At 39.0% G+C, this 25,341-nt stretch overlaps 1 protein-coding gene across 1 annotated transcript in view; it reads right to left on the bottom strand.

Annotated features, from left to right (window-relative positions):
* The window catches only part of KIF13B (kinesin family member 13B), a 267,948-nt gene that overhangs the window by 18,789 nt on the left and 223,818 nt on the right, over positions 1-25,341 (bottom strand). Inside the window, exon 37 of the mRNA XM_075556442.1 lies at positions 18,667-18,800. Coding sequence (XP_075412557.1) covers positions 18,667-18,800 — 134 coding nt within the window. The remainder of the gene's footprint in view (positions 1-18,666; positions 18,801-25,341) is intronic.

Below are 25,341 nucleotides of genomic sequence, written 5' to 3'. Positions count from 1 at the left end.
CCAGGGTTATGATGAATTCAGCAACCTTATGAAGGGTACCAAAAATACCTACAAAGTATACTTAAATCAGAAGGGTGCCATTTGTCCTTCACACATAATGGCTCGAATATCCAAATGTGTATTGTTTGCATTTTAATGCTCTTTTACATATCCCCTGAGCTGGCAGTTGCCTTCTATTTCAGGAGCTCAAAACATTTCAGATCCTAAGTTCATTAATCCTTACGACACATCTGGTAACTATTAATAAAAATGACTGCAAAGTATTTTGCAGCTATAAATGCTAAGGAGAAGTCCCATGAGGCACGTGAGTAAGTATAATTATCTACATTTCACACTACAGAAACCAAGGCTAAGAGAAAATTTACCTGATGGTTAAATGTATCTGGGTTGCCCAATGACTTAGTGACGGAGACGGAAAAGGAATGTGTTCCCAAGTGCCAGCTAGCCCTGCAGTCTTCTGGGTCATGCTGCCCACTGAGACTGCTAAAACCCTAATTCATGAGTAAGTTACAGGCAACAGAAGTACCTAGAAATAGTCCAGGGACAAAGCAATGGCCATTTTTCACATCAAAGCTAGTGATTTTTTCCATACCTCTGCCTTTCTCATACCATGTAAGTATAAGTTATAATTGTTCAAATTTTTATAATACTGCACACACAAGTAGTGTGGAAACCCTTTTGCCTGTAAGAATAAAGCTTAAACTGCTTCATGTAACATACAAGGCCCTCCCCCTACATAAGATGTCATGCTATCCCCTTGAATTCCTTGAGCACACTGCTCTTCTAGACCCTGCCTAGTGTTGCTCCCTCCCCTTAAGCAATCACATCCTGTCTGGTGAAGACCTATTTGTATTCAAAGAATGAAGAATGCAACATTTGGTCTCTCCACCCAGAGGAAGTGTTAAGAAAACTGGAGACACATGGAAGCAATTAGTACAATGGGCCAATGGACCAAACATCAGTCTACGCAACCCTAAGAACAGAAGAACTGGTGCCCAGGTACCACTAACAACATTCCTAAAGTGAAAGAAAGAAAAAAAAAGGCGGGGGGGACATCACAAAATCAGCAAAAGACCAGGCTTCCTTGTCAGCCAAAGACTGGTGGAACCCCCAAGACCACCCTTCAGTCCTCAGCCTCCCTTCATGTCTGGAACTCATTCCTGTTGCTCAATTTGCAGTCAAATTGATGATGGGTGCATAAGGAGAAAAATAACCCTAGTAAGGAACAGACTCTTAAAATATCAACCATTTTAGATCAGAACAGCAGGATTTACCCAAGCCAATGTTCAAAAGGGATAGGAAAGGAGAAATGGAAACAGGAAACACAGGGAGGAAGTAGGCTATGTGATGGTACATTGTGGAGACAGCAATCAACAGCATGAAACAAAAGGTATATGAATCGCTGAACAGAAAACAGATAGACTCTGCAAACCTGCACCCAATTCACAATAAAAATATTTTTTAAATAAAAAAAATAATCTAATGCTCCTGGAACTGCAGGCAGAAATGCCCACTCTTTTGATAGTTTCACCCTAGACACACGTCTCAGCATCTTCCTGTGACTATTCAATTGCTTGTTTCCATAAGGAATGTCTCTGAACAGCAAGCTTGCGAAGGTAGGGTCAGCATCCTATTTGTCTCTGTATTCCCATATACAGGACACTAACAATGCTTGTAATCAATTAAGCAATAAATTGCTTAAAACGTGATGCAAAGAAGGCTGAACAGCCACAGCTCCACAGACTTGCAAAGGGAGACACTCAGACATTTGGACATAGAAACGCACAGATGGAGATAGTTAAGAAATATGTAGGCAGAGGTGGAAATTTAAAAATCCAACATTTTGTTTAAATCTCTACAATATTAGATTTTCTGATGTATATTTCATTGTTTGAAATATAAATCCCTTCTAATAATTACCCCTTATTTTGATTTGACAAAATTTTAAAGATAAAAAAATAAATTCTTAAAAAGTCATTTTCTCATGAAGGCTAAGTTAATATAATCTTCCAAGTTTATTTTGGTTAAGAACTTTGACCAATGATTTAAAATCCAAGCATAGGAAAGTACTTCGTAAAGGAATATACAGTAACACAATATTGGGGTGGTGGGGGGTTCAAAAAGTTCATGGGGAAATTCCATTATCCTTTAAATTCACTTTCCCACAAACTTTTTGAAGCTCTCTAATATATAAAATCTAAACTAGTCGCCATCAAATTGATTTCAACTCATGGTGACCGCTTCAGAGCAGAGCGTCACCGGGTTTCACTGGCTGGTTTTTCAGTCAGGCCTTTCTTCAATGCCACCTGTAGTTGGTCCAGAACCTCCAACATTTCAATTAGCGGTTGAACCACCCAGGAGCCCCTGCGTAAAGTGTGGTTTCCTAAAGATCAAGCCCAGCGATAACACAGTTATATTAAAAAAAAAAAAAAAAGAGGAGTTAAAGTGGAAGATAGAAAGTGGAGAGTTATAAAAAGAAAGCTAACCAGAATCAAACCAAACATTATGTATCAATGTGTTTCAGGCAAGGGAAGGTGACTGAATATTTATGGCCAATTCTAAAATATCCCATGAGGTTTTATGCATTGAAGAGTCTTTCAGTTTTATCCTCCTCAAATCTACCCTACAAATTGCAGCCGGAGTGAGCATTCCAAAATGGGAATCTGATTGCATCACTCCCTTGCTTAAAGAACGCAATGATTCTCCATTGTCTGTTTTGATTTTTTTTTTTTTAAGAATGGGCTACCAAAGGAAACATGGATTGGTGCAGCTCTGTATTTCCACAACCTACCCACTCCCTCCTTCAGATACTGTACTGATTGATCCATATATTGTATAATAATTTGATTATTTTAATCAAAGTCAATGAAAATCTCAAGATCACATTTGTATGTACACTTTTGCTTTATAGAGTTTAACTCTCAGGTCAAAGATTGCTGTGTCATCTACATACCGCAGGTTGCTAATTAGTCTCTCTCCAATCCTGATGTCCTGTTCTATCAAACCCTCAGATTGAAGAAACATGGTGGACATCACCCCACCCCGACGCACCTTGTTCCTGATATTAAACAATGTAGTATCCTAGCCCCCTGTTCTGCTTCACTGACCTCTTGGCCTACATACAGGTTTTGCATGAACACGAGTGATCTGGAATTCTCATTCTTTGAAAATGCTATCCATAATTTATTGTGATCTACACAAGAAAATGTCCTGTGTAGTCAATACAACACAGGTGAACATCTTTTTGGTATTTTTCCAGCCAAGGTCCATCTGACCCCAACAATAATACTCTTTCCATGGTCTTTTCTGAATTCAGCTTGAATTTCTAACAGTTCTCTGTGTACTATTATAGCTGTTTTAAAATTATTTTCAGCAAAATTTTGCTTGTGATATTAATGACAGTGTGATAATTTTTGTATTCTGGTGGATCACTTTTCCTACCAATGAGCACAAATATGCATCTCTTCCATTCAGTTGGCCATGTCTTTAAAATATCTTATCATAGATCAGTGAGCATGTGCAACATTTCATCTGCTTGCTGAAACATCTCGATTGGCATAGTGTCAATTCCTTATTTCGAGGTTTTCCCCAATGCTTTCATTGCCATTTATACTTCTTCCTTCAACACCGTTGTTTTTTGGGGTTTCTTTTGGCATTTAAAAAAAGCTTTTTTTTTGTAAATTAGGGGAAGGTCTACAGAGATCAATTTTACATAAAAAATCCATACAAAATTGGTTTCGATCCATCTATTGCAATTCCCTCAATATACCTTCACATATCCTATTTCCTTCTTGTGTTTCCTGTGCCCATTCCTACTCCTCTCCTAAGCCCTCTGAACTTTCTCCGTGAGGAAATGCTAAGCTTTTCATCTCAAATTGTTGATTATTCTGAGATCAGGTGAATTTATTTCCAGACCCGAGGGGTGACTAAGGCCCTACTCTTGGGGGTCCCACCTGTCTTTATATGACTAGTAAGCCTGGTCTCTTTTATGACTTTGAGTTCTGTTCCCCATTTTGCTCCCACTCAATCCAGGCCCTTCTAATGTGCTTCGTTTTGGTACAGTTGGTAGTAGCAATCAGGAATCATCTGGTTCTTCCAGTCTCTCTGGGCTGTGGAAACTGATATTTGCTTGATTCATTAGTCCAGTGAATTCAAAATCTCCATATATTTTTAAATTTTTCTCATTCTTCTTTCCTCTGTTCAGGGAAATTCAAATAACTGCTCATCTCAGACAATTATTCAATCATGAATAGCTGTGCCAAACTGACCTTGTTATCTCCCAAGCCTATGGGCCTGCTCCACCGCCAGGCTCCATTACTATTGGTTAAGCATTGAACAATTTGGGGAGGTACAGTGACTCTGTATCTTTCGTCTCCTTTGGATACTACCATAGAATGAATGCACATTGAGGATTGAGTTTTTTCTTCAAATCCTTCAGCTTGAAACATCCTGAGTGTGTTCTCCCCTTTTAGTTTTTTCACTCCAAGAATTTGCAACTTTCATCATAATATTTTACTTCCTCTTCTTCAGCTTGTTGAAAGTGAAGAGGTCTTGAAAGTACCTACTGATGATGATCAAAGACTAGCCTTCAATGTGGATTGCAGACCTCAGCATAAAGAAAACAAGTCCTTAAAACTGAACCAAGAAGCAACATCATGATAAACAGAAAAACTAAAAGTGTCAAGGATTTAATTTTACTTGTATTCACAAGCAACAACCAAGGAGCAGCAGTCAAAAAATCAAATTACATACTGCATTGGGAAAATCTGGCAAAGATTTCTTCAAAATGTTAGGGATTCGGGGACATAAACATGGCATAAAATTAAAAATTCAGGGTCCATAACAAAAGCTTAATTGGAAGCCAGCCACACTGTCATTTTTGTATTGTTCTGTCTGCTTTCACGTGGTCGCAGCAGAGCTGAGTGGTGCCAGCAAAGAATGCCTAGCCTACCAGGACTAGCACAGTGAAGATCTAGACCAGTGCTTCTCAAAGTGGGTGACACTGCCCCCTGGGTGGGGATGGAATGACCCAGGGAGAGAGTGGGCACTTATACTGCATCCTGGATTATAAGCTACAGCACAAAAGGTTTTCATTTACAGATGGGTGTTTTCATTTTCCCTGAAAACGGGCAGTAAACTAAATAAGCCTGGGAACCTGTGGTCTAGACCTGTACAAAAAGGTTTGCAGCCCAAGTTTAGAGAAAGCATACTATGCCAACTCCTAAACATAAATAACTAGAAAGGGCGGAAGAGGTATCTTCAATTACTCTCTACTCTGCAGCTGAAACGCTCTTATTTGTTGGAGTGAATTTCAACAAACCATTGTTTTATAGATTGGTTACTACACTTGATTCCTAAGAAAACATTGCCAACTTAATTTTTCTAGTAAGTCAACACAGGATCTTTACATTTTGGGGTCAAAGCTAAGAGCATAAAATGGTTTGCATAAAATAACTTTTGAAAACTAAAATATACATATAAAAGTATTGTAGTAGTAAAATACCTTAGAAATCACTACTTAAGTAATTTAAATCATTTGTATTGAATTAAAGAGAAAAATCTGTGTGCTCTAAACGGTCTCTTTCAATTTTCCTTTCTTGAGGCATACCATGTAGATATGTATTTAAAAAATGTTTTTTAAACCATTTTATTGGGGCCTAGTACAACTCTTATCACAATCCATATATGCATCCATTGTGTTAAGCACATTTGTTGCCATAATCATTCCCAAAACATTTGCTTTCTGCTTGAGCCCTTGGTATTAGCTCCTCATTATTTCCCTTCCCTCCCCACTCCCCCTCCCTCATGAACTCTTGATAATTTATAAATTATTATTTTGTCATATCTTACACTGTCCGACGTCACCCTTCACCCATTTTTCTGTTGCCCAGCCCCCAGGGAGGAGGTTATATGTAGATCCTTGTAATCAGTTCCCCCTTTCCACCCCATCCTCCCTCTACCCTCCCAGTGTTGCCACTCTCGGCACTGGTCCTGAAGGGATCATTGTCCTGGATCCCTGTGTTTCCAGTTCCTATCTGTACCAGTGTACATCCCCTGGTCTAGCCAGATTTGTAAGGTAGTACTGCGATCATGATAGTGGGGGTAGGAAGAGGGAAGAAGCATTTAGGAACTAGAGAAAAGTATATGTTTCATCATTGCTACACTGCACCTTGACTGGCTCATCTCCTCCCTGGGATCCTTCTATAAGGGATGTCCTGTTGCCTACAGATGGGTATTGGGTCCCCTCTCTGCACTCTCCCTCATTCAATGATTTGATTTTCTATTCTTTGATGCCTGATCCCTGATCCCTTTGACACCTCGTGATCACACAGGCTGGTGTGCTTCTTCCATGTGGGCTTTGTTGCTTCTGAGCTACATGACAGCTTGTTTACCTTTAAGCCTTTAGGACCCCAGACACTATCTTTTGATAGCCGGGCACATTTGCTTATGCACACATTTTAGACATGTATTTAGTTACTATGTGTTACATACAATGTTCCCCAAAGTGGGTGATACTGGCCCCCTGGGAGGCATTAGATCTACCAAGGGCGGCGGGGGGGGGTGGTGGCTGAAAAAGCAGATACCTATGCTTTAACCTGGATTTATGAACTATAATACAAAAGTCTTTCAGTGCCCAAAGGGCACTGAGTAATTTTTCTTCTGAAAAGGGGTCAGTAGGCAAAAATAAGTTTAGGAACTTATGAATTAGAGGTAAAAATGCTCATTCACATTAAATTTAAAATTCTTGAGGTGAAGAAAAAATTTAAACACTGGAAAATAAAGCATGTATCCTTTTATACTTTATTTAGTTAAGATGAAGAAACCAAGGGTGTGTGTATGTGTGTGTGTCTATTTCCTTTCATCAAGGAAGGTCTTGTGTGCCTTACTTAAAAAACACCCTGTGTAAAAGAATAGAACCAGTAGTAGTTTCACTGTCCTCATTTTATATATAGAAGACTCAGTGCAATGAAAGATGAACTAACTTTAGAAGTATCTTTCAGTGACTTCTGGACATACACAGGACATAGTACTCTTAATCTACCTAGCACAGTGGAAGCAATGCTAAGTAGGAGAAAAATATCCAAGTGGTTGAAAATGTAGTCCTAAAAAAAACTCAGGTTACAGAAAAGGAGCAAACACTGAAATAAGGATGAATTGGAAATGTGACTGTGTTTAATCTATAAATTAAGTCTGACCATTAGGTTTAGGTTTAGGGTTGAGATTAATCGAAGAGATAATTTGGAGTCCCAAAGTTTCAAGTACATAAATAGCTCTAGTCGAAGACAAACTTCTAGATACATGAAAAAGCTATTATGCCAAATTAATTCAATCTAACTAATTAGAGAGCAGGAAGTTCCTTCAATTACTTTATGTGCTGTCTGAGAAACACACTTGAATATGAGTACAGATTTCATTAATTGCAGTTCATTATTTTCCAGATTAGTTACTAAACTTGCATCAGAAGGTCAAAAACAGCAATTTTGTCAGCTGCTACCTCCTTCAGTGCTGTAACTTTGCATTTCTGGAACCTAGACAGAAACATTACAAACAAAAACAAGTCACCATAAAACTAGAGCCATGCGGCTTTAGGAATAATGTTCAAACAAAGGTTTTAGTGAAAAATAAAAATGTGGGTTCTAAAGTCCTCCCAATGTACTATTATCATCTTGCACAATACCATGAACCCTTCCAAATGCATTGGGTATAGAAGACTCCAGTGTAGTGCCATGAACACGAAGGCATCTAGAGCTGAACGCTGAAGATTCTAAAGTAGGGATTAACAAACATTAACTTCTTCATTAGAGTTTCACTGTGGATGTGTTTGTGCAGGTTTGCATGAGGGAGGAAACTGAAAACTTAAAACAAATGTCATAACTCTGATGTAAAATTCCTTTTCCTTTTAAAAATAAGAACCATTCATTATACAACTTCCACCTAGTTTCCACCCAATCTAAGGCTGAAAATATGGAGAATGACTAGTAGAAACACAATCTATTCTACTCATCTGTTCAGACCTGGACTATTTTTATATTCTCAAGAATTTCCTGTTTAGAAAAACAAAGCGATAGACATCCCGCTTATTACTAGCCCAGCGTGCTTAGCTATCTAAATCATTTTACGTATTCACAGCTGTTAGCGTTCTCTTTGTTCGTTTCTGTCACTCTATGACTTTCATCCCCCAGCTTTTGCAAAACCATCCTTAAACCATTTTTCACCCTCTTGGTGCTTATGTCCCTTGAATGCTTATACATAAGTTAGCTCTCCTGTCATTGTTTGGTCAAGCTATAAATAACTCCTTTAATCTTTCCTCATAAATCACTCTGATGTTCCTCACTGAAATAATTCCAAGTGGTCAATGTATTCCTACTAGTAATATATGCAGAGCCAATTGCAGGAATATAAGTGCAGTCTAGGACTGCCACAGAGATACAGGGAAGGGTGGGGTGTGGTCTGTGTATGTTTCTTCCAGACTGCTCTTTGTTTCAGAAACTTAAAAAGGTTGCAGTTTTAATCACTTTTATTATGGTGAGGTAGGGAATGAAGAGAGGAAAAAAATTTTAATTGATGAAAAAAAAAACTGCAGAGAGTCGAGCAAACCAAGAATGTTTGTCTTCCATGTACTGTCTCTGTCAATCTGAAACCCTTTTTGAGTTTTCTTTGTTTTGTTTTTTTAAAATGCATCTTTTTAAAAAAATCATTTTATTAGGGGCTCATACAACTCTTATCACAATCCATACAGAGATCAATTATGTAAAAGCACATTTGTACATTCATTGCCCTCATCATTCTCAAAACATGTGCTCTCCACCTAAGTCCCTGGCATCAGCTCCTCATTTTTCCCCTCCCTCCCCACTCCCGCCTTCCTCATGAACCCTTCATTATCTATAAAGTATTATTTTGTCATAGCTTGCCCTGTCTGATGTCTCCCTTCACCCACTTTTCAGTTGTCCATCCCCCAGGGAGGAGGTCACATGTAGATCCTTGTAATCAGTTTCCCCTTTCCAACCTACCCTCCCAGTATCGCCACTCATACCACTGGTCCTGAAGGGATCCGACGCCCTGGATTCCCTGTGTTTCCAGTTCCTATCTGTACAAGTGTACATCCTCTGGTCTAGCCAGATTTGTAAGGTAGAATTGGGATCATGATAGTGGTGGGGAGGGAGGAGGAAGCATTTAGGAACTAGAGGAAAGTTGTATGTTTCATCATTGCTTCCCTGCACCCTGACTGGCTCGGCTCCTCCCAGAGACCCTTCCGTTTTTGAGGGGAGGATCCTGTTTCACAATTGAAACCTTTGGCAGGGTTACTGTCCAGTCCTTTTCTCTTAAGTCTTAAGCAGTATTAACATCGATATCCATTCCTTCCTATAGAGAAGAGTTGACTCAAGTCTCTTTTAGGAACAAACATGTACTGATTTGCCTTTAGGGGGGTTCTGTCTTTGACACTGTTCTAAAACCTACATGTTTTCTATTCTGAGAGGGCTTGTGATATACTGAATGATTATTTCTAAAAGCCACAGAAATCAGTGTACTAGCAGGCTCTAACAGCAACAACAACAAAAAAGAATAAAAAAGAAAGCAAGGCTCAAGGTATTTTTATATTGCTTCAAGTTACTGATAAGCCCGACTACTAGATAACTCACATAAGCTATGGCACAGTCAGTCAATGAACAGGGTTATCTAGAAATGTTTATCAGTGTTTTCGTTTGTTTATGGCTTGGTAGGGTGGGAATATAGAAAAAGAACACAGTGTAATTTTATTTATATAATGTACCTAAGAAAGTCTTCTATAATCTTTTTGGAAGGAAGAAATGAAGGTTGGAGATAAGTTATCAGACACATAAAGCTGAACGTGTTGATTTACAACTGTAACTTGAGGGTGATTTCTGATTGTATAAGACAGGGTCCAGGGTTCAGCCCATAATGTTCCTTTAAAAAAAAAAAAAGATTCAATTGCAGGCGGCCCTTAGAAAGTATACAGAGGATAGCTGGAATGTATGTATTTTTTTAATATCTCTATCATTAAAAAGATTTATTATATCAGAATAGAACTGCCTCTGTGAGTTTCTGAGGCTGTCACTCTTAAGGAGTAGAAAACCCGTCTTTCTCCTGTGGGATGGCAGGTGGTTTCAAACCACTGACCTTGCAGTTAGTAGTCCAATGAGTAACCACTACAACACCAGGTATAGTGGTTCCTTATAAGAAAGCCAGGAGATCATTAATCTAGTAAATATATGGTAGCCCTGCACAACACTTTCAGTGGACACCCACAAAGCAAGAGATCTGAACTAAAGACCAGTGACTTCCAATTCCATCACCTTGTGATAACAGTCATCTGCTTTGTCTCAGACTAGGCATTTCAGTCTTTTAAATCCAAGGGTGCATGTACGTTCCTTAAATCTGCTACAGGGAGTTTGAAATAAAATCCAATTTGCTTAGTGGGTTTTCCACATTGAATACTTCTGGTGCTGTCTATGAAGGACGCTGTGTATCTTGAAAGGAAACAGACTAAAGTCCCAGTAGTATGCAGCACATAGCCTGGATCATAAAACTATGATGTCTCTAAAGTGAATCAGGGACATATATAAATGGACTGTGGGTTTGTGCTTAATTGTAATGAAAGCCCATCTACGAAGAATTCATTCTTATGGCATGGCACAACTCGATACTTGCCCTCAAAAGGGGATCACTGAAGATATGGCTGCTTTAGCAAAGTGTGGTGAAACCAAATATTGCCCAGCTCCCAGAAAAAAAACAGCATCTGGGGTCTTAAAGGCTTATCTTAAAACAAGCAGCAGACTTCTAAGTGAAGCATCAAATAAGTCCACATGGAAGAAGCCCAAACCTGAAGAAAGAAGTAATATCAGAGCTTAAATTGTGAACACTTGATTTGCAGAAGGCTGTGGATGACAGTGTGGAAGCCCAAAATCCATTTACAGGGTCCTCACATGGGTCAAGCCTCCAGTGAACCTCCTCTGACCATAGCCCAGGTGTGTTAGGTAGGTTTATTGTGCCAAACTAGTCAATAGGAACATGAGGGGTTAATCAGGTCACAGTTTGATTGGAGGCCAAAGAGATAAATGGCTCTGCAATACCCACCCACACCCTCTCTTGATCTCTGGTGAGAGGAGCGTGCTGGAGGTGCATGCTGCTGTAGTAGCTACTTCTCTGCCTCAACCTGCAAGCTACCCTACCTGTGGGCCCGGTCAATCCATGGAGTATCACTAGAGCTTGAAGCCCCTTCAAGACCTGCTTCACCATGCTGTTGGTGCTTACATCACTTGGGCTTGAGGCTGGTGGATTCTGGCTTGCATTCAATATCATATCCAGGCCCGCTTTGCTCAGTTCCCAAGCTACAGACTGTTGGTGACCCATCCTGCTACTTGCTGCCTGTGGGCAGACTGCTTGCCTTGTCCCAGGGAGGACTCTGCTGTCAGCTTCCTTGACCTTGGACCAGGCAGACCACCTGAATTGAAGGACTTCCAGTATATTAACTCTTCCACGTAAGTGAACTGAATTGAACCCTCTGTACTGCTGTATGGACTAATTAGCTGTCATATTCCTTCTCGCTGTATAAACCTATATATATATATATATATATATATATATATATATATATATATATATATATATATATATATATATATATATATATATATATATAAAATCACAAGTGCCCTGGTTTCATTTCTCTAGAGAACCCTGCCTAACACACCAGGGATGTGAATAGCCCTGCTCTCAGAAAGAAAATATTGTAAACTCAATTATGGTAGATGTTCTACAGGTGCCACTGAGTTGGTATCAACCCATAATGACCACATGCACAACAAAAGGAAGCACTGCCAGGTCCTGCGCCATCCTCACAATGTTTCCTGTGCTTGAGCCCATTGTTGCAGCTATTGGATCAATCCATCGCATTTAGCGCCTGCCCGCCCTTCTCCTTTAGCAAGCATGATGTCCTTCTTCAGGGACTGGTCTCTAATGACATGTCCAAAGTATGTAAGACGAATTCTCATTGTCCTTGCTTCTAAGGAGCACTTAGCGGTCCTTTTAGCGGTCCATAGTACTTTCGATCTCTTTTTGCCAGCACCTTAATTCAAATGCATCAATTCTTCAGACTTCCTTATTCCTTATTCAAACATCCAACTTTCACATGCATACGAGGCAACTGAAAATACCATGGCATGGGTCAGGCACAATTTAGCCCTCAGAGTAACCACCCTTCTTTTCAACACTATAAAGAAGTCTTTTTTTTTAAATCATTTTTTGGGGGCTTGTACAGCTCTTAGCACAATCCATACACATATCCATCCATGTGTCAAGCACATTTGTTGCCATCATATTTTCAAAACAGTTTCTTTACTTGAGCACTTGGTATCTGCTCATTTCTCCCCTCCCTCCCTCTCCCACCCTTTCTCCCTCATGAACCCTTGATACTTTATAAATTATTGTTATTTTTTCATGTCTTACCGATATCTCCCTTCACCAAATTTTCTATTGTCCATTCAGAGAGAGGGGGTTATATGTAGATTATTGTGATCGGCTTCCTCTCCCCCCGCCCACCTTCCCCCGGTCCTGAGGGGTTTATCTGTCCTGGATTCCCTGTGTTTCCAGCTCTTATCTGTACCCATGTACATGCTCTGGTCTAGCTGGATTTGTAAGGTAGAATTGGGGTCATGAGAGTGGAGGGGAGGAAGCATTAAAGAACTAGAGGAAAGTTGTATGCTTCCTCGATGCTATACTGCACCCTGACTGGCTTGTTGCTTCCTTGTAACCCTTCTGTGAGGGGATATCCAATTGTCTAAAGATGGGCTTTGGGCCTCCACTCCGCCCTCCCTCTCATTCACATTGATATGATTTTTTGTTCTGGGTCTTTGATGCCTGATACCTGATCCCATGGACACCTCATGATCACACAGGCTGGTGTGCTTCTTCCATGTGGACTTTGTTGCTTCTCAGCTAGATGGCTGCTTGTTTATCCTCAAACCATTAAGACCCCAGGTGCTATATCTTTTGATAGTCAGGCACCATCATCTTTCTTCCCCACATGTGCTTATGCATCTGCTTTGTCTTCAGCAATTGTAGGGAAGCTGAAGTATAAAGAAGTCTTGTGCAGCAGCTTTACCCAACGCAACTTGTTGTTTGACCAATGGAACATGTAAAGTTGTTTCAGTTTTTAGCATTTTATGTTTTCTTTTCAATTAAAATTTTTCTGTTTTGTCTAGGTATTTTTGTTGGGCTATTGTTATTGTCATTGTTCCATTCCTGTTTGTATTTTGTATGATTTCCTGTATATGAAATCTAGGACAGGTAAATCTATTTAGACAGTAATTGGATTAACAATTACCTAGGGGCGTAACAGGAGAGGTTGGGGGAGGGGGAGGGAATGAGGCACTAACAATGAGTCCAAGAAGAAACTGTTCTGAAATTGCCTGTGATGACAATCGCACAATTCTTCTTAATACGACTAAATGATTAAATTGATAAATATATGGCAGAAACTATTTTAAAATAATAACCTGACATCCTTAAATCAAAATCAAGATAAATGTTCTCAGAAAATTCTTTAAGTATTTTTAAACATCAATTATATAGCATGACAATAAAAGAGAAGAACTATATTGACAAGAATATAAATAAACATATGAGGGGGGAAAAGAATCTGGGAAAGCTAATTGACCAGAAGCACAATGGGCTAATACTCACTCGGCAGCTATAGGTTGTTCCAACCCTGTATATTCCAAAGAAAGAGCTGGCCCTTAACTTGCTTCCTGAGAGAAAATCCTATGTCTTTGGAATGGCCTGCTTGATAAGAGTGTCTCTGAATATTTTGCATCTTGGGCCAGGCCAGATGATTTGAATTAATGACGTGATTTCCACTAAAAGGTTTGGGCACAGTGTGTCTTGTGTGACCTCCTGGAGGTTGAATAAGTAAAGTCAGTCATCTGGGCACCCCATGCCTATGAAACTGACCCCCAAAGAAAACATGGACACCAAGACTTGGGTGAGCTTCCTTGATTGGCAATACTTCACATATTTGTCACACATTCTTACAGGGAGAATTAAGTACTTGTTGATAAAAATCCACTGGGAAAGGACAAGTGGAAGCTTGTGCATGGATCTCTCCTGGAATTCTGTCTCCTGTGACTTTAATCTTCTAGCAAATCACACAGCCTGAGGGTAGTCTTGAGGACCACAGACATAATACCACATCTGATTTACAAGGGTGTGTAAAATGCAATGAGTTACATCCCAGCTAGGTTTACTATTTAGAAGAATTGGGGGTTGGGGGATATTAAAGGAGTATAGCCAATATAGCAGTCTTCTTGACATTTCATCAACACTAATGAGCTCTACTTTCGATGGTAAAATATCTTAAAGTTGTAACAACTTAGAGAATATTTTAAGAGGCCCAAGAGAAATATCACTTACTTCTACTTCAACATTAACAAAGACAGTAAAAGTGAGATGAACACATGAATCTCTGATCAGTCAAATCTAATTTGATAAGCTGAAGTTTTTCACTTCTTTACAAATAATTCTTAAATAGAATCCTTGTTACACTAGGAAATTAAGGTTCACAAACATGACTTGATGCTTTGAAGTCCTCAGTCTGCTGTGTTCCTCTTACCTTCACACTATGAACATAGTCCTTTATACCATTTAGGAGCCCTGGTGTCATAGTGGTTAAGGAATTGGGCTGCTAATCTCAAGGTCAGCAATTTTAAACCACCAGTCACTCCACAGGAGAAAGACAGGACTTTCTACTCTTGTAAAGACTTACAGTCTTGGAACTCACAGGGGTAGGTCTACCCTGTCCTATAGAGTCGCTATGAGTTGGCATTGATCTGAGAGCAACCAGTTTTTTAAGGTTTTTTTATACCATTTGGCTAATACATGGTAAATACAAAGTACATAGTATTTGTATCTGTTCATAGGCCAATCAATCAATCAATATAGAGTTTTTATTACATTTCAGAGGGATATCAACAATAGACACTAGCAATAGTTTAAAAAAACCAACCTCCCAATAAGATTAACTATAATGATGTGATGTAACTATATGTCATGAAACATCATTTTAATGTGGATGGCCAATAGAGGTTTTTCTAAGGAAGTAGTCCATTTGAGTTGAGAACTAATAATCATGCAAAGATTTGGGTGGAAAATAGAAGAAAGGCCACTATAAGTAAGATAGACTGGATGAACAATCTGGAGGAGAAAACAACGGGGCCAACAGTTCTGGGGGGACATGGGAAAGGGGAAGGTTGGGGGAAAGGTAGTGGTGTTAACAAACCCAGGGACAAGGGAATAACAAGTGATCCAAATCGGTGGTGAGGAGGGTGTAGGAGGCCTGGTAGGGTGTGATCAAGGGCAATGTAACCAAGAGAAATTACTGAAACCCTAATGAAGGCTGAACATGAGCGTGGGACAAGAGGAAAGTCAAAGGAAATAGAGGAAAGAGTTAGGAGGTAAAGGGCATTTATAGAGGTCTAAATACAGGATGTGGAAATAGATCTATGTGCACATATGTATAGATTTAGTATTAAGGTAGCAGATGGACATTGGGCCTCCACTCAAGTCCTGCCTCAAAGCAAGATTACTTTGTTCTATTAAACTGGCATTCCATGATGCTTACCTTCCGGACATGATTGCTGAAGTCAAAATGGGTACAAAAGCAAATGTGGTGAAGAAAGCAGATGGTGCGTGGCTATCCAAAGGTATTGTGTCTGGGGTCTTAAATGCTTGAAGGAAAACAAGTGGCCACCTAGCTGGGAAGCAACAAAGCCCACATGGAAGAAACACACCAGTCTGTGCAATAATGAGGTGTTGAAGGGATGAGGTATCAGGCATCATCAGAACAAAAAGTCATATCATCGTGTGCTCACCTCCCCGACAGGATCACTGAAGACAAATGGGTGCATTAGCAAATGTGGCAACAAAAGCTGATGGTGCCCGGCTATCAAAAGATCTATCATCTGGGGTCTTAAAGGCTTGAAGGTACACAAGCAGTCATCTAGCTCAGAAGCAACACAGCCCACATGGAAGAAGCACACTAGCCTGTGCAATTATGAGGTGTTGAAGGGATGAGGTATCAGGCATCATCAGAACAAAAAATCATATCATTGTGAATGACGGGGAGTGTGTAGTGGAGACCTAAAACCTATCTGTAGGCAATTGATCATCCCTTATGGAAGGGTACCAGGGAGCGCTCGAGTCAGTGAGGATGCAGTGTAGCAACAATGAAACATACAACTTTTCTCTAGTTCCTAAATGCTTCCTCTCCCCGCCCCCCCCCCCATTATGATCCCAATTCTATCTTAGAAATCGGGTACAGATAGGAACTGGAAACACAGGAAATACAGGGTGGATGATCCCTTCAGGACCAGAGGTGAGAGTGGTGATACTGGGAGGATGGAGGGAGGGTGGGATGGAAAGGGTGAACTGATTACAAGGATCTACATATAATCTCCTCCTTGGGGGATGGAAAATAGAAAAGTGGGTGAAGAGAGATGTCAGACAGGGCAAGATATCACAAAATAATAATTTATCAATTATCAAGGGTTCATGAGGGAGTGAGGAGGGAAGGGAAAAAATGAGGAGCTGATGCCAGGGGCTTAACTGGAGAGCAAATGCTCTGAGAATGATGAGGGCAATGAATGTACAAATGTGCTTTACACAATTGATGTATGTATGGCTTGTGATAAGAGTTGTATGAGTCCCTAATAAAATGATTTTTTTTAAAAAAACCTCATGAGACTAAAATAAGCTTGATGTGTTCAGGAAATAAAAAGAAGGTCCATATTGCTTAGTATGGTAATACAGTGAGGGTGAGAGATAAAAGGGCCAGAATCCGATTATATGACTCTGTCAGCCAAGGTCAGAATTCAGATTTCATTCTGTTTCACTTATCAGCATTAGAAAGTCATGCACCCCAGAATAACACTTTGAAAGACTGCTGAGGTTATTTTATGAATGATGGACTATAATGAGGGAAAGCCAGCATCAGCTAGACCAAATGGAAGGCTATTGTAAGAATCAAGATAAGAGAATGGCTCATATAATGCTGAGTTGAGAAATGAAGATAGTGACAAATTGAATGGAAGCACTACCTACAAAATTTTATTGATGGACTGTTTGAGAGGCACAAGCAACAGAGTGATTTTTGTGCTGTACACTTGATACAGGGTGTGGATGTCTGTGTGTGTTGGAGGCAGAAGGCCCCCTGCAATGTTTTGGGCTTGCCTTATGTGACTATGAGATATCAAAGTGGAGAAGTTGAAAAGCAATGAAGAGACATGCGGCCATGCTCAGGGGCAGGTCTAGGCTGGAGATATAAATTTCAATATATAGTTAGTCACGGCACCGAATGGGTTGATCCATGCAAAGTATTGAGTAGATTAAGTAAGAGCCAGGATTCAGCTCTGAGACATGTGAATATTAAAGGCTTGACAGAATATAGAACCAAAACAAAGACCACTAAGGAGAAATGAGACGGGAACAGAAGGAAACCAGGCACATCTCAAAGCATGGACGCTTACAGACACTGTGGTCCAAGATGGCCGGTGAGAGGTAAAGCAAGATGAGGGCACATTTGGAGTAGGTGAGGTACTGCTTCCTGACGACACTGGATAAAAGGTCCACCGACGGAATTTATGGTAGCTCTCACAGTCATAGATTCATTTTCAAATTCCAAAACACCTAAAAATGGTGCATATCTCAAAATTCTGGGTTTTGTTTTTTCATTGACTGTGTATAGGTGTATGATTCTGTAGCCTTATATTAATGCTAGATTGAAAAAAATTAACCTTACGAAACAAATGCTGTCATCTTCAGATATGCAAACAAAAGCTTACAAGAATTCTTTTAAGCTAGTCGTTAAAGTCACAACTATTCACCTGCATTTCTGCACCACAAATGTTTAAAAGAAGGTGTTTGAGAGAAGCTGATGTCAAAAAGACCTATTTCAACAACTGAAGTTGTACTGTATGTATCTTTGAATGAGTATAAATAAATCCTCATTTATCATTTTCTGCTGAGTTTACACCTATGCAAGACTGGAAATGACATTTTCAACAGAGCCCCCATTTGCCACTGCATAAGAGCAGCTTCCAATTATCTGGAAAGTCCTTGGGTACTCTCTCTAGCTTTCTAGGGCTGGATAGTGAGTTTAAGAAAACGAGAGAAACAAGACAAGTGACCACTTTTCATACCTTAAGTGAGCCAACCGGTAACATGTAAAAGAAAAAGAACTTGTGAAGGAAGGAGAGTTGTGACATCAAGTTGTTTGAGAAGTAAAATAAAAAATTAAAAATAGAATTACATTTTCTAGTTGGCAATACCCAAACAACGCTAAGTGCACTTCATAAATTTTACTATTGTTGCTCCAAGTGATATTACCATAAATCACATTAGCAGTGTACTTGGCATTTTTTAAAAGCAAAAAGGATTGAGAATGTCAATAAGTTTAAACAGCTCTGCTATCTCTGAAGAGAGTGGAAGAGGAATTATCACAAGCTTTTACCACGTCTAGGAGCCCGGTTTGAATGCCCCCAACCTATGCTGTCCCTCACCCTCAAGCTTGAGCGCAACACAGAGCATCATTTTGCCAGACTTATATTAGAAAACAGTTCATTGCTGGTGTCTTTAAAAAAAATTTTTTTTTACCTGATGTGCAAGAGGAGATAGCTGTTTGGCCCTTTTCTCATCTCGGACAGGAAAGAGAGACTTAAGCAGCTTTGGCATCTGTGGCACAAAGGATTTTACTGGATTCAAGTAGGAGGCTGATAAGCCACTAAGGCCTGTCAAAAAATATTAAAAGAAAAAATATGATAAAACAAAAACAATTACTTAAGCATCTTTTTTTCTGTACATTTGCCATGTACCATTTGTAAGCAAATCTATCAATATAAGTTAAAAACGATATCCACAAAAAACAAATTTATGGAACAGGGAACTGACTACAATAATCGACACATAATCACACACACCCCCTCACCCCCACCCAGGACCAACAACAGAAATCATGGGGGAAGGGAGACAGCGGTCAGAGTAAAATTTAAAAATAATAATTTATCAAAGGGTCACGAGTGTGGGGGGAAGGGAAAAAGAAGAGTTGATACTCAAGGCTCAATAGAAAGTAAATGTTTAGAAAATAATGATGGCAGTATATGTACAAATATGCTTGGCACGATTTGGCACAATTGATGTATGGAATGTTATAAGAGCTGTAAGAACCCCCAATAAAATTATCTTTTAATAAAATAAAATCAGAAAAATACATATAGATAATATGGGGAAACACATTATTTTCTTTGTAATAATTATTTTTCTTTTCCAACTGAAAAATATAACTGAGGTACATCTAAAGCACTGTACCACTCAGTGTTCCTATCAGTGTTCAATGGATAACCCACTCTGCGTCCTTGACACTAATTAGGAAAGCAGTAATTTCTGCCCTAGAGTCAAAGTGGATTCTCAAGTTTAAACCACATAGCTGAAGACACGCATTATGTAGGTCTCCCTCTAGACTTTAAACTCGAAATCATGGACTATGTGTTATATTTAATTAATTTTCCTTGACTACTACTGAACACAGGGAATCTAAGTGGTTAAAACGAGGCTTGGACCTTCTCATCATACTTATGTAACCTGTACACTGAGAAAATAATTCCTGAAACTGGCCTACACGAAGAAGACTGGGCGATCAGGATTGGAAGAAGCCTTTTTACATCCTGTAAAAATGCAGATAACCCAACTGTGCTTGGTGAAACCAAGAGAACCTGAACCATTTACTGATAAAGATTAAAGAATGTAGCCTTCAGTTTGGATTAAAGAGGGGGAAAAATTACCTAACCAAACCAATAAACATCATGAAAAACAGAGAAAATATTAAAATTGTCTAGGATTTCATTTTGCTTGGCCCACAATCAATGTCCGTCAAGAATGCATTGCAGTAGGCTAATCTGTTGTACAAGATCTCTTTTAAAGTGTTAAAGAGCAAAATTGTCACTTTGTGGACTAAAATTCACATGACTTAAGCCATAGTAATTGCTAAAAGAACTAATAATAAATATAATTCATTATAAAGACAATAAACTATGGAACAAAATAGGTATACATTATTTCCATGGAAAACTGATATGCTCTGTAAACTTTCATCTAACCTACAATTTAAGAAGAAAAATCCAGAAGAATTCAAGAAGCAATGATGACCAAAATATAGTGAGATTTAAATGAAGCAAATGTTAGTTATACATTTAAAAAAAAAGAAAAACTAACAAAATTTAGGAGATTTAAGGAAAGTGGTACCCTGTGAACCAGCAATTTCATTTTTATGTGTTGACTCAAGAAAAATGCCCACAAAAGAAGGCAAGAATGTTTATAGCTACTTTATTCATAATAGCTAAAAACTGGAAAGAACTCAAATCTCCATATAGAAGAACTGACTAAAACTGTGGTAAATTCATACAGTGAAACAGTTGTCAGGAATAAAAACAAATGAAGTATTGTTACCCATAACAGCACAGGCAATTTGCACACATACTATAATAAGCAAAAGAAGCCAGAAATAAAACAAGAGTACACGGTTCATGTTTCTACTTACATGAAACATGTCAAACTAATCTGTAATGATAAAAATGGAAATGGTGTGAAGACAAATGTGTGCATAAGTAAATGTGGTGAAGAAAGCTGATGGTGCCTAGTTATCAAAAGATATAGTGTCTGGATCCTTAAAGGCTTGAAGATTAACAAGTGGCCATCTAGTTCAGAAGCAACAAAGCCCACATGGAAGAAGCACACCAGCCTGTGTGACCACGAGGTGTTAAAGGGATCAGGTGTCAGTCATCAAAGAACAAAAAATCATATTATTATAAATGAGGGTGAGTGCAGAGTGGAGACCCTAAGCCCATCTATAGTCAACTGGACACACCCTTACAGAAGGGTAGTGGGGAGGAGAGGAGTCAGTCAGGGTCAGGGTATCAATGATAAAACATATACTTTTCCTCTAGTTCTTAAATGCTTCCTCCTCCCCCACTATCATGATCCCAATTCTACCTTACAAATCTGGCTAGACCAGAGGATGTACATTGGTACAGATAGGAACTGGAAACACAGGGAATCCAGGACAGATGATCCCTTCAAGACCAGTGGTGTGAGTGGCTGGTGGAGGGAAGGTAGGGTAGAAAGGGGGAACCGATAACAAGGATCTACATATCACCTCCTCCCTGGAGGATGGACAACAGAAATGTAGGTGAAGGGAGATATCGGACAGTGTAAGATATGACAAAACAATAATGTATAAATTATCAAGGGTTCATGAGGGAGGGGGGAGTGGGAAGGGAAAGGGGAAATGAGCTGATATCAAGGGCTCAAGTAGAAAGAAAATGTTTTGAGAATGATAATGGCAACAAATATACAGATGTGCTTGACAAAATGTATGTATGGATTGATAAGAATTGTACGAGCCCCCAATAAAATGATTTTTAAAAACTCAGAATGGTGAAGATCAATTAGTTCCTGCCATTATAGCACTGTTCCATGCTCAGCCACCTCAAATTAACATATATACCAATAAGGGTACTCAGTAAACCTTAATGGAAATTCACAATCAGAGAGGATACTGGGGTTGGGGAGAGACTGGGAAGGTGATTTCACTTCCCTTGATAAGGTAAACAAGGAGGGGCAACCTGCCATTGGGAAAAAAACGCCTAACATTACTTATATAACTCCTTAATTATGCTCCTAATTGGGTACTTTTGACCTAGTTTCTATCCAGCCCTTGGTGATCCAGGCCATGTGCTATGGATAATTATGACTTTGGATTCTGTCCTTTTGAAGTGCACAACATCCTTCATAGACCACACCAGAAGGCTCTGATTTGGAAACCCCACCAAACAACCGGACTTGACCTCAAACACTCATGTAGCAGATTAAAGAAACTGAAAAAACTCCTTGGTCCTAGGGCTGAAATGCCCTGGTGTGAGAAAAGGGAGAGGACTACTATCCCAAGGTTGTGGATTTGGAAGTAATTGGACTTTGGTTCAAATCTCTAGCTTTGAGGGTGCCCAATAAATGGCAATTTAAGACTAACCATATATTTGCTATTTTCATACTTTGTGTTTTTTATGACATGTCTTAGTCTAGTAGGCAGAGTTCTACCTATAAGAATGCTATTGAAAGTTTTATCCTATCTCCAATTCACATTTGTGTAAACAGTATCTAGTTACTCATGTTTTTAACCAGTATAAGTAAACAATCTATTCTAAACAGCTGTCCTGTATGTGTATATTTTCCTTATCACTGGCTGAATGAATGCTAACAATAAAATTACCATATGCCCTGTGGGGATGATTTATAATGTTCAAAAATGAAATGATAATGTTTCTAATTGGGCCAGGGACATATATAAATCATAGATATAAGAATGGATTTTGAACTCACACTTAATCGTAGCCCTAATCTAAGAAAAATTACTTTGTATATCATGGTCCTCCTCAATACTTACCCAAATGAAGAAATCATTGAAGGTATGGGTGCTACAGCAAAGTGTGGTGAAGAAATCTGATGGTGCCTGGCTATCAGAAAGAATAGTATCCAGGGTCTTAAAGGCTTGTCTTAAAATAAGCAGCCTCCTAAGTGAAGTATTAGCAAAGGCCATACAGAAGCACACCAGCCAATGGGAATCCAAGACCAGAAGAAGAAACTATAGATTAAATATTCTGAGCATCAGATTTGCAGAGACATATGCATGACAAGAAAGCCCAAAGCCCATTGTCAGGGTCCCCACATGGATGAAGCCTCTGGAAAATCCCTCTGACCACTGTCAGGGATGTGAATAGCCCTGCTATCAGACAGAGTGCACTGGAAAGTGGATTATGACAGATGTAGGCAGGTTAAAATGTAACGCCTTTTAAAATCTCCTTTTTGACCCATTTTAAATTGAATCTGGTTTCTATTATCTTTTGTATACTTTCCTGTTGAGGTTTTTGGTTTTATTCTATTATTGTTGTTGAGGGTTTTTTGGTTTTATATGTTTTTCTTTATATGAAATCCAGGGTAGGTAAATCTATAGACACAGTAACTGAGATTAATAGTTTCTTAGGGTTAGTGGGGCTTAATCAAGGGTAATGTAGCAGTGAGGAATTACTAAACCCCAATGAAGGCTGAACATGATGGTGGAACAAGAGAAAAGTAAAAGGAAATAGAGGAAGGAACCAGGAGGTAAAGGACATTTATGCAGGTCTAAATACAGGCATGTACATATGTAAACATATAAAATGAGACGGGAATAGAACTATGTACTCATATCTATATGTTAAAAATTAAGATTGCAGATGGGAATTGGGCTTCGAATCAAGTACTCCCTCAATGCAAGAACACTTTGTTCTAACAATCCGGCATTCTGTGATGCTCACCTTCCCAACTTGACCACTTAAAATACAATGTGTGCATAAGCAAATGTGGTGAAGAAAGCTGATGGTGCAGGGCTATCAAAAGTTATAGCATCTGGAATCTTAAAGGCTTGAAGATAAACAAGCGGCCATCTAGCTTAGAAGTAACAAAGCCCACATGGAAGAAGCACAACAGCCTGTGTGATCATGAGGTGTCGATGGAGCAGGTGTCAGGCATCTAAGGCACAGAACAAAATCATACCCAATGTGAATGGGGGGGGGGACGGGACATGGAGACCCAATGCCCATCCCCTCACAGAAGGGTCACAGGAAAGAGACAAGCCAGTCAGGGTGCAGTATAGCATCGATGAAACACTCAACTTTTCTACAGGTCTTTGGTGTTTCCTTCCCACCACTATCATGACCTCAATTCTACTTTACAAATTGTATTAGACCAGAGCATGCACTGCTACAGAGAGAGCCTGCAACACAGGGAATCCAGCATAGATAAACCCCTCAGGGCAACAAGGAGAGTAGAGATACCAGGAGGATTAGGGGAGGGCTGCGGGAGAAAGGGGGAAGTGATCACAATGATCAGCCTAGAACCCCTTCCCAAGGGGACAAATGATGGAAAAGTGGGGGAGGGGCAATAAAGGATAATGTAAGATATGAAAATAATAATCTATAACTTATTAAGGGTTCGTGAGGGAGGGCAGGCGGGGGAAGGGGGAAGAAATGGGGAGCTGATAACAGGGGCTCAAGTGGGAAGAGAATGCTTTGAAAATGATGATGGTGGCATATGTGCAAATGTGCTCAACAAACTGGATGAATGCATGGATTGTGATGAGATATAAGCGCCCACAATAAAAGTAAGAAAAAAAAATACCATGGCTTGGGTAAGGCACATCATCTTAGTCCTTAAAGTGGCATGGTTGCTCTTCAAGACTTTAAAGAGGTTTTGTACAGCAGATTTATCCAATGCAATATACCATTTGATTTTGATTGCTTATTTTCATGGTTATTCATTATGTATCCAAACTGAATCCAAAATAAAATACTTGGCTTCAATCTTCTCTCCAGTTTAAAAAAAAAAGTCGTTTCTTAGGGTTATGGCAGGGGAGGTTGAAGGGAAATGGGGATCAAATAATAATGAAGAAAATGTCTTAAAATTGATTAGGGTATTGACTGCATAACTCTTTTAATATAGTTAAATCATTTAATATTATAATGTCTGAATTATATGTAAATAAAGCTTAAATTAAAAAAAACTAAGCAGAACAGTAGTTGACTATGGGGTGTGAGTATTAACTGGAGCATCACAAATATTCAATATTATGGCTAGATGCTAGTTACCTGAATATATACAGATTTACCAAACCCCTAAAGATGTGTGTATTTCACTATTGGAAATGGTTACCTCGTTAAAAATAATGATTCTAATACAGCTAACCATGATAAAATGGAAGACAGAAAGAGATGAGTAGAATTAATTCAAAGGTTCTTGTATTCTTTGGGAAGAAAGTAGATTAACTGATTATATTAAAATTCACTGTCAAGTAACCAAGTTAAAAATGTACTGATAAAGACTAAAAGAACAACATAAATATAATTTTCAAAACAGTAAAAATTAAGAAAGCAAATAAAGTGAATTTGATCAACTCAATAAAATGGAGGCAAACATAAAAATATGTAAATAAATTATATGACAGAAAAAGTAAATTAGGTTGATACCTAAATGCAAATGTGTCACAAATTAATAACTATACATGAGTTACATTTATAGCATATCAGTTTGGAAAGTAAACAAATCCAGCTATATACGATTTTTTAAGAAACAGAGAAGTTAAATGTAAAAGGATAAAGTAGATCTGCCATGCTAATAATAATTGAAGGAAAGTAAACATAAGAAGAGTAATTTTGGACAAAATAGTCTCTAAGGCAAAAGGAA

Source organism: Tenrec ecaudatus, chromosome 8, assembly GCF_050624435.1.
Source record: "Tenrec ecaudatus isolate mTenEca1 chromosome 8, mTenEca1.hap1, whole genome shotgun sequence".
Taxonomy (NCBI): Eukaryota; Metazoa; Chordata; class Mammalia; order Afrosoricida; family Tenrecidae; genus Tenrec; species Tenrec ecaudatus.
This window is presented reverse-complemented; position numbering and strand designations above follow the sequence as displayed.